This window comes from Solanum tuberosum, unplaced genomic scaffold (genome assembly GCF_000226075.1).
Source record: "Solanum tuberosum cultivar DM 1-3 516 R44 unplaced genomic scaffold, SolTub_3.0 scf00046, whole genome shotgun sequence".
NCBI classification, from domain to species: Eukaryota; Viridiplantae; Streptophyta; class Magnoliopsida; order Solanales; family Solanaceae; genus Solanum; species Solanum tuberosum.
This window is the reverse complement of record NW_006238971.1, coordinates 885,128-895,887: the sequence shown is the minus strand read 5'-3', so window position 1 is coordinate 895,887 and position 10,760 is coordinate 885,128. Positions and strand designations below refer to the sequence as shown.

General features: G+C 36.3%; 1 protein-coding gene across 2 annotated transcripts in view; it reads left to right on the top strand.

The window, feature by feature from the left end:
* Positions 1-10,394, top strand: part of LOC102588319 (serine/threonine-protein kinase Aurora-3-like) — a 14,699-nt gene extending 4,305 nt beyond the window's left edge. Inside the window, exons 2-7 of one of the 2 annotated variants that reach the window (XM_006343432.2) lie at positions 1,366-1,505; positions 1,697-1,939; positions 2,598-2,693; positions 9,580-9,794; positions 9,875-9,947; positions 10,171-10,394. In XM_006343432.2, coding sequence (XP_006343494.1) covers positions 1,368-1,505; positions 1,697-1,939; positions 2,598-2,693; positions 9,580-9,794; positions 9,875-9,947; positions 10,171-10,251 — 846 coding nt within the window. In that variant the 5' untranslated portion in view covers positions 1,366-1,367 and the 3' untranslated portion in view covers positions 10,252-10,394. The remainder of the gene's footprint in view (positions 1-1,365; positions 1,506-1,696; positions 1,940-2,597; positions 2,694-9,579; positions 9,795-9,874; positions 9,948-10,170) is intronic. The other variant, XM_006343433.2, reaches the window with a different exon arrangement.
* The last annotated feature ends 366 nt before the right edge of the window (positions 10,395-10,760 follow it).

Here is a 10,760-nt window from a genome sequence, read left to right as displayed (position 1 = left end):
AAACAATTTCTTCATTATCATCAACAGCAAATACATGAACTACCCTAAAGGCTTCAGTTAGTAACTCCTGAAGTATCCTAATTCCATCAGAATCTTGAACCAAAAACAAATTTTCAGAAGGTCCTTTCACAAGTACTTGTTTAACTAATACAAAACCCAAGTTATTTTCAAACACCTCTTTTATGTCAATCAAATTTAGGTGATTGGAATTAAAGGCCCTCAAAGAATGAACATACCTCTCATCATATAGTAGGTGAGGTTTTAAAGTCCATTTACCTCCATGGTGAAATAACAGATCAACATTCATATCTTCCATATTGAATTTTCTGCAAAAAAAATAGCAAAACATAAATATATAGGACCCCACATTAATAAACTAAGCACATATAAATAAGAAAAAAGCTTCTAACAAGAATAAAGTGACTTTTATAACATATAAAAACAAAGCAAGTGACTTAGCAGTAAAAAAACACCAAAAAGAGGGATTAAACAATACTTAGATTGGGACCACACATTCAGATTCGAGAATAAAAATCTTAAATTATTTGAAAGTAGCCTAAATATGTGTCAATACCAACATAAAAACAGCAAGAAGGGACCTCAAAACAAGATAAAAGACAAACAAGACTTTAACTCCTCCCGACAGATCAAATCCCAACACATGTAAAATTGAAGGAAAAGTAGTATTTTATCTCAAATATGAAGAATCATCAGAATATACATCAATATATACTAAAATATTGGCAAACCAATTTTGCATATAAACCCTAACTTCAAAATACAACTATGAAAAATATTTAAAATCCTACTGCAAGTAAACAAAAAATCAGTTACATACTGAAATAGAAGAGAATTTACCTTCTAGATCGAGATTCCAGAAGAAAAGATTCTTCAAGTGAAATATGTTCTTCAAAAAATTCTCCTTGGTGAATTGAATAATGAAAATGGAATGAGGTGAAAAATATGACGTTTCCCTCCTAAATTTAGTGGGTGGGTCTAATAAAAATGGGTTAGGGTTGAATTATTAATTGGGTCAAAAATTTTAGTGGGTATCCTAGTTGGCAAGCCTATGTGGCGGAATTAGTGCCATGTGGCTTGCCAAATCACTTCTGTTAAGTCCCAAGGGTAATTGTGGTCTCTTAGAATAACGGTAGGGGCATTTTTGATCCTAAAATGTAACGGAGGGTAAAAGTGGTCTATATCTCATAGTTCAGGGGCAATTTTGACCCTTTTCCGAATAATATTTGACAAAAATTTGTATGAATTATAGAAGGAACTAAATACCAAAAGTTGTACCCAGCAACGGTTCAAAAATCCTAATTCCCTCCAAAAACCCAAATTGAATTTCTTCAAAATCACTTGCAGAAATGGCTTCCAAATCTCTAAAACCTCCAAAACAACCACCAAAAAACCCTAAAAAACAATGGTCCCTCAACGATTTCGAGATCGGAAAACCCCTCGGAAAAGGCAAATTCGGCCGTGTATACCTCGCCCGCGAAGTTAAGGTAATTTCAATCATTCTCGTTTCCCGATATGCGCATTAGATTCAGCAAGTACCTAATATGAGTTCGGTTTGCATAAACAATGTAAATATGTGCTAGTATTAGATTTAGAATCCAGAAAGTTGAAATTTTAGTTTTGTTTTATTAGAAGAAGAAAAAAAGTGTTTTGTTTTGATGAACTTGAAATTTTACAGAGTGGATTTATAGTGGCCTTGAAAGTCATATTCAAGGAGCAAATAGAGAAATACAGGCTGCATCATCAACTTAGGAGGGAAATGGAGATTCAAACCAGCCTTCGTCATCCCAATGTACTGAGGCTATATGGTTGGTTTCACGATGAGGAGCGGATTTACTTGATTTTGGAGTATGCTCATGGCGGTGAGCTGTATAGGGAGCTAAGGAAGACCGGTCGCCTGTCTGAGAAACAAGCTGCCATAGTATGTCACATCCTATTGCTTGCTCTACTCATATAAGATTTGAAACGAAAGCATATGGTTCATTTGCAGTATTCTGATTTGTTTATGTAATTTGTTATAAGCATATATTCATTGATTCTAGTGTTAGAGAGCTCCATATTATTTAATATTTGAATGACACGGGTACAAATGAAGCAATGGATTGTGAGATTCTCATTGCTGACTCAACTAGCTTGGGATTGAGGCGTAGTTTTGTTGTTTAGTTGTGAGCTTTTAAATTGTTTCAACTGATCGCCTCTTCCCCCGAACCCAAACAAAGAGGATAGAGATTCAGTTCTTTCGTTATCTATTACTATGTGACATGTAAGGTATGGTCTTTTAAGTAGTTTACTTGAAAGAAGGTGCAATTTTGGGTTGCATTTGTATCAGTTGGTACTTTTTCATTTTCATAGTGTCTTGTTTATGTTATTTCTTCTGTGCTTAATGTTGAACAATGAACTATTGTTATCATTTACTATTTTGTCCTTTTTATGACTCCAGAGTTCATCTGAAAATTGCTTATGGAATAGTCGAACACATAATTACATTTATGTAGCAAACATTATTCAGTGTTCAACTTCTTTCCTGTTGCTTTAGGTTTGTTCTTTGACTTTTGATACTTTGGTTGTTTCTTTTGTAGTATATTGCAAGTCTCACACAAGCACTAGCGTACTGTCATGAGAAGCATGTTATTCACAGGGACATAAAGCCAGAAAACCTGTTACTTGATCATGAGGTAACATCTTGATAACTGACTGTCTTCCTTTGCCACATCTGCTAAGATTTATTAGCACCATTTCATAGAAAGAAGAAAAAATACACACTATATATATGGCTAATTTGAAAGTTACACCTGTGTTTTTACTGGAGTTAACAGTTTGAACCGTCTACCCTTTCATTTTGGCAACACTGATATACAAGCTAATTTCTGAGGAGCAAAATATAAATCAACTTTAGTTTCCAATGTTTGTGTAGAGACAACAGTGGAATACAAGGAAGTTCTGACAGTTCTACTTGTTGATAGTCAAAATGCCTTTAGTCACTGGATTCTAAAGCTGAAGATTGGCATGTATTAGCTAACTTTCACTTTATTCAATTGTTTTCTGCAGCAGTTAATAAAGTAATAAGACACCCTGCCTTTTTCAAATGTTTTAGACCCTAATCACTTTGCTAGAGATGAACATACAATTACAGCTTAGTTTATCATTCATTGTGCTCTCTAGAGCTCATGAGTCATGACCAGCTTGTAGAAAACGCATAGCCTTCATCATGTTTCTTGCATTAATGTGTATTGGATTAATCTTTCAAATTACATGAATTTGTTTTGAATTAATTATGAGAGAAGTACTTTTGAAGCATTTATTTCAAATGAGCCAGAGTATTTTTTTTAATTTTTTTTTTATGTTGGGCCAAAGCCTATTTTATTGATAATGATGAAAAGGGAAAGTAACAAGGTCTGTTCAGACAAAAGAAATAACAAGAGAAAAGTAAAAAAAAAGGAGAAGGGTTATGGAGGCTTCCATTTCCTTCTTTATTGCAGCTTGTCCCTCTTCTTTGAGAGAATAGGTATGCCTTTGTTGCTCAATCTAAAATCTATCTTGTTTGCTTTATGAATTATGGAACCAATTTTGGTTGCCTTGTCTTATTTGTGCAAAGCTCTTTGATGCCTTCTCTGTAGCTTCAAATAAATGGAGGTGCTCTGCTCTGTTGTCCTACAGATTTTGTAGTTACTCTTGAAGCTTGAGCAACTCCTGTTATTCTATGCACCCTTTCTGATTGGACTATTTCAAAACTCGTGTTGTTGTCGCCTGTAATCTTCTTAAATGAGCTAGTAGGAGCCATTTGAAAACTTGTTGTTTCTATCCTCTTGTGTGGATTTGTCTGTGTGATCTTCATTTTGCTCTGTACTTATGAAAGATTATTACATCTATGTAATCCTTCTGGTCTTTATTCTCAGATTTGGGATCCGAGATTTGTTACTATTGAGGATTTTTTTCTTGCTTGTACTGGTAATTCTGCAAAAGAATCATAGTGTAATATACCTTCATTATCCATCGCATGATTAACTAGAAAGTCTGCCAACTGATTACCCTCTCTGAATATGTGTGTGATTTGGGCATGAGTGATGTGCATGTTTTCACGAATTTCTTCTATCATGTCATTGATTTCCCATGGTATCCATTGCTTTTGAATCATCCTCACAACTCCCAATGAATCTGTTTCTATGATTGTATTGTGGACATTAGTGGATTTGCAGTATCTTGTATCTTCTAGAATTGCTCTTAACTCTGCTTCTATGTTAGTGGTCTTGTGTATCTCCTTTGTTTGAGCAAAAATCAAATCCCCTCTCTCGTACCTTATGCAGTAGCTATATGAGCTTCTCCCAGGATTTCCTCTACTAACCCCATCAGTGTTGATTTTCAATTTTCCCGTTGGTGGTAAATCCCATATGACCTTAGCATAGTACAACTTGGGTCTATAATTGCTTAGGATTCTGATCATCCCTTTCCATGCCGATAGCATATTAGAAATCTATGGAAACCTTACTCTTGTGAACTGATATATCAATTGGTGTATTTGATGTCAGTCTACTGTAAGAGACCTCTTTCCCGTGTTTGATAGAGTTTCTTCTTTTCCAAAGTTCCCAGATAATGAAGATAGGAGTGACTTTTAGGACTGGTTTCATCTTAGGAGCTGCATTACTGTTCCACCAAGTAATAAGTACTAGAGAGAGCTGCATTCCTTCCATAGAAACACCTGCACATGAAGCAAATTGCCTCCATAGCTTTGCAGCTATTGGAGAAGTTAGAAATAAGTGATTCATTGTTTCTTGTTGGTAGTGTACACAACACCAACATCTAGAAACAATATTTATGTGCATTTTCTTGAGATTATCATCAGTAGAAATTCTCCCTCCCACAACTTTCCACATGAAGATACCGACTTTGATAGGCAACACCTTTTTCCCAGATGGATCTATATACTTCCTGCTTAGTATTTTCAGGTCTCAAATATTCCAGTGCACTCTTGACTGTAAATTCTCCTGAGTTATCAATGGTCCATATTGGAGTATCATTCCCTTCTTCTAACATAGGAGGGTTGATATTGTCCCTGATGTGTTGAACCATAACCTCTGGTAGATTTTCATTCAGCTTTTCAATCTTCCATACTCCATGTAGTACATAGCTTGTCACCTCAGCTTCTTCCTCTATCAATCCATCAGGGAGAGTGAAGTACAGCGCACCAAACCCTGTCCAGTTTTCAAACCAGAAACTAGAATTCCCTTGTTTAGGTTTCCACCAATTCATGTGTTCTATTACCTCCCTAGTTTGTATCATCTTCTTCCAGATATTGGAACTGTTTCTTCCCTCTGCAATGACTGGGTGTAGCTTTTTGCAATATTTATTGCACATATATTTACTCCATAGGCTTGTAGTGGTTCTAAAATTCCACCATAGCTTAACAAATAGGGCATTTGAAGTATCCTTAGGGATCTGAATCATAATCCTCCTTCATCCTTTGGTAAACATAGAGTTTCGCAAGCCACCCAATGTTTATTCTTAGTCCCTGGTGTATTATTCCAAAAGAAATTAGCAAAAGTTTGATGGATCTGTTTAATCACTCCTACGAGGGGATTCATAGCTGAAAGTAGGTAAATTGGCATGGTTTGTAGAACTTGTTTGATCAAAATATATCTACCACCAATGAGAGTAATCTATTCTGCCACGATTGTACTCTACGTAATCTTCTTCACCAGATCTTCAAAATATGCAATCTTCCTCCTTCCATAGAAAATAGGACATCCTAAGTATGTAAAGGGGAAACAACCTTTTTTCATACCTAAGGTATTTTGAATTCTATTTGCAATGTGATTTTCAGTCTTATGGTGGAGATAAAAGTAGCTCTTCTCAGTATTGATCATCTGTCCTGAAGATCTTTCATATCTTTTCAGAATTCTCATCATTTTCTTCAGTGACTTATTATCTCCTGAGCAGAAGATGATAGTATCATCTGCATATGAGAGATGATTGATCTGTGGGCTCCATTTTGGCATACCATAGCCTTTGAAACCAGGATTCTCATGGAGAGAGTTTAAGCGCCTCTAGATAGAGCTTCTGCAGCCAATATGAACAAAGTAGGAGATAGAGAGTCACCTTGCTTTACTCCTCTAGAGGATTTGAAAAAACCCTAACTTTGTCCATTAACTAGTACTGAGTACCATAGATTGGAGACTAGCCTCCAGATCATGTCTATGATAACTGCACTGAATCCAAACTTTCTGAGGACTGTAGTTAGAAACAACCAGGATAGCCTGTCATAAGTTTTGGCCATGTCTAGTTTGATCACCACATTCACATTCTTGGCTCTAATTTTGATGTCCCTGATAATCTCCTGTGCTAATAATACATTTTCTATTATGCTTCTACCCTTAACAAAACCTGTTTGAGAAGATGAAATTAGAGAAGGTAGGATCGCAATCATTCTTTCATGCATTACTCTAGAGAAGATTTTGTTGACAAAGTTGCTCAAACTTATAGGTCTCATATCTGCAAATGTGTTGACAGAATCCTTTTTGGGTAAAAGCACTAAATTTGTGTGTGTATGAACTTAGGCAGTTCATATCCACATAAGAATGTTTTAACCATAAGAGTAATTTCTTTTCTGATAATACCCCAACACTTTTGGTAGAAGACTCCAGTAAAGCCATCAGGTCCACTACAACTGTCCCCGTTAAGAGTAAATACAATCTTTCTAACTTCCTCCTCTGTTGTTAATGCTTCAAGAGTTAGGTTCTGTTCCTCTGTAATATTCTTTGGGATATGATTTAAAATCTGAAAATTTGTAGGCATTCTTTCTTCCAGAAACTGATTTTCAAAGAATCTTACTGCCTCATCCCCCATCTCTTCTTTTCCTCTAATCCAGATCCCCTGATTGTTTTGAATTCTCTGCAAAGCTAATCTCTTTCTCCTTCCCTTTACATATGAGTGAAAGAATTTAGTATTTTTCTCCCCATCCTTAAATCATCGCATCCCAAATTTGTGTTTCCAAAACTGTTCCTCTAATTGTAGGAATTCAAAGTGGAGCTCCCTGTTAATCAGCGAGGGCTCTGTTTCAAACTGCATCTCCTTAACTCTGATAGTGTCCTCAATTGTTGTGATCTTTTGAAATATGTTCCCATATGTGTTTTTGCTCCACTGACTCAATGCTTTCTTCACTTTTTTGATCTTGTGTTGGTATATATAAAAGGGATTACCAGTGAAGTCAGCTGTCCAATTTTGTTCTATCACCCCCATAAAGGTCTTGTGGTTAGCCCAAAAGTTCAATAACTTGAATGGTTTTATCACAACTTAGACCATAACATTGCTCTCCAAATGAAGTGGGGCATGGTCTAAACCTTGTCTGATGAAGTGAGTAACCTTATTTGTTGGAAATAGATCTAGAAACTCCTGATTGCACAAAATTCTGTCCAACCTTTTAAATATGCATGCATCTCCAATTCTTCCATTCCACCAAGTATATTTGCTTCTAGAGAAACCCAAATCATTGAGTTCACATGAGGCAATACATTGAGCAAAATCCAAAGTCTCATTAATGAAGACAGGTAAGCCAACCAAGTTTCTCATCCTGGTTAAGAATTACATTGAAGTAACCACCTACCAGCCAAGGTTTATTATTCTCTGCAATATGAACCAGTGAGTCCCACAGCTCTTCTCATATGTTAGCAGCACATTTAGCGTATATGGCAGTCACTATAACCTCTTGTTGACCTCCATCCTGCTTCAGATTAATAGTACTGTGTTGATCGGTATTTTCTATAAGACTACCCTGCCAAGCATTTTCCCAGAAAATCCAAATTTTGCCTGAAGAGTTGGCAAGGGCATTGTTTAGTCCCAATTGTCTACCGTATTCCTCCAGATTTGATGCATCTTGGAATGGTTCCAGGATAGCAATAAATGAATAGCGGTATCGTCTTCTTAGATCAACTAGTCTCTCAAAAGATTCCTGAGAGTTAACCGATCTATATTCCAAAATAGTGCCTTCTCAATCATTGAGAAACAGATTTAGATTTGGTACTCCTTGTTGATACTCCCATAGGGCCTAGGGGGAACACTTTTGTTTCGTGGTGCTTTCTTTCTTGCATCACTTTGTTGCAGATTGTATAAATATTTTGGTGACAAATCTGCCTCAATGCTAACTTTTGTAATATTTTGCTGAATCTCTGAGATCTTCTTCCTGACGATTAATGTTGCGATCTCCATTTTGTTGTTCTACCTGTATGTCTGGATCAAATTGATTATTGATGTTCTCATCTTCATCTGGTGGGTCTGAAAGTCTACTTTTTACTATGTCTTCTACCTGACTATTGCCAGCTTTCCCTGTGTCAATCATTCGCATATTTTCTCTCTCTGTATGTGTTTCATTATTCTGTAGCTGATCTTCTTTCATCCCTGTATTTGTGATCTGTCTTTTTCTGTCGTTTAGTTGTTCTTCAAGTTTTTAGTAGATTTGAGACGATGTGACTTAACCTGTTCAGCATACATATAAATCATGCAGGATTTGAACTGGTTATGTCCTTGCCATATTTCTCTCCTCTTCACTTTATACAACCAAATTTTCAAATCATGGCCATTAAATCAGGGAACCAATGTGACAGTCCTAGAGGTGGTGAGGGAAGGTCCATAACACTATAGATCAACTCGAAGGTTCACGTTGCTTTGAAATTCAGCTTTCCTCTTTAGTCCCGACTCCTGAGGGTCGAACCTTGAGAGACCATTGACCTAACCAGATATAGGTATATCCTTCAGATATATCTTTCCTGTAAAATTCAATCAGCTTCTGTTTTTTTCACGGAAAAGGAAAAAGCAGTAGAGCTTCTTGGAGTACTGACACTTTTAGTTGGTGCAAAGCTTTGACACCATAGTTGCCTAGGCGACTTTAACTCCTGCTTGCTGATCGAATCAGCCTATTGAACAAGCCTTCAAAAGCTCTTCTCTGATCAATCTTGTTTCCAATGTCACTGCCTATATTTTTGTTGTTGCATTTTCTGTTAATTTACAGAGGCTGGAAATACTGCTTTGTAATCTTTCTTCTGTTATATAGAATTCTTTCGATTTCACCTCATGTCGCTGTATAACCAGGCTCAAGTAAAATAGCGACTCTCTGATTCTTTATTAATTTTGGCTAAAGTTGTGAATGTGAGACATTAAGTTCTACATGTGATTTGTCATTCTGACGATCACCAGAGCTTGCACCATCTATCTCATTTTGTTTTGACGTAAATTAGCCTGTTCAAGAAAAAAATGTCTGAATTGTAAAATTCACTACCTTCAAAAGATAGCTAGTATATTTAAATAATTTCATGTCTTTCAACCATTATTTCATAGGATAATGACAATCGAGACCAAGGGAATATATCTGTAGATGTATCCTAATAAAACCATATATAACAGAGCACTTAGGATGGTCCTATTAAGATAATGTTAGCGCTTAGGTCTTTTTTGGGCGTCTCAATTAGAACTGGATTTGATTGTCCAGCAACTGCAGCTAAATCCAACCAGGGAATTGTTGACGCGCTGCATCGTAAGAGTAAAATATTAATTAGATTATCACATTAAATGCAGGGTCGCTTAAAGATTGCAGACTTTGGGTGGTCTGTACAATCTAGAAGCAAGAGACATACAATGTGCGGAACTCTGGACTATCTGGCACCAGAAATGGTGGAGAACAAAGCTCATGATTATGCAGTTGACAATTGGACCCTGGGGATCCTTTGCTATGAGTTTTTATATGGTGTGCCTCCATTTGAGGCCGAGAGACAGACCGACACATTCAGAAGGTAACAATTCTTCTGTTTCTTTTCATCTTGTAACTGTTACTTGGAAAATCAAGATGTACTACTAACACAGAGTATTATAGAATTATGAAGGTAGACCTCAGCTTCCCTTCAACACCAGATGTATCTGGTGAAGCTAAGAATCTCATTAGCCAGGTATATTGATTAGTCCTTGTCTATGCTTTAGCTCTGTAGGAAGAAAAAATTGCATGCAATAGTTGCACAACACTGGCGCAACTACATATGACTTAAGGGTGGTTAGTTGAACACCCTTGGTATAATGCTGTGTATATAAGTAAAACGTTAGTTTTTATAGATTTATGGCTTCTCCACTGACTGCACTCCTTTCTGATGGTTTGTTTACCTTTGCCCTTTGCAGCTTCTTGTGAAGGACTCTTCTAAAAGGCTGTCTCTTCAAAAGATCATGGAGCACCCTTGGATAATTAAGAATGTCACATGACACTATAATGTGAGTCTCGTCGCCAATTTGCATCGTTTAGTTAAATCCCTGTTTGTTGTTTCAACTCTTTTTCCTATTACATAATATGAGATCGCTTCGGGTATATGCATATATTAAAAAGTCACTACATGAGATTTACTTTAGTACTCTAATTTGGCTGTTTGAGATCACCGACTAGCTGTTTTGCAAGTGGAAACACAACAGTAACTACTGACGAGGTGTTATGAAGTTAAAAAGAAATGCTTAACTAGTTTTTCCGTCCATGATCCAACTCTGGTGGGTTTTCCATTATACTTGAACGTGAATTTATTATTAGAATAATGCTGATAAACATTATGTTATGTTCTCCAAATAGCATCGATTTAAGAACAAGAGAGACTGAGAACTGAACAAGCATGTCTGTGACAAGTTCAAGTTCATTTTTGCCAAGGATTAGTGTTATACGATATCACAATTCAGACAGCAAAGAATTGCTGCATCCAATGAATAAAATAATGAATAGTTGTTTT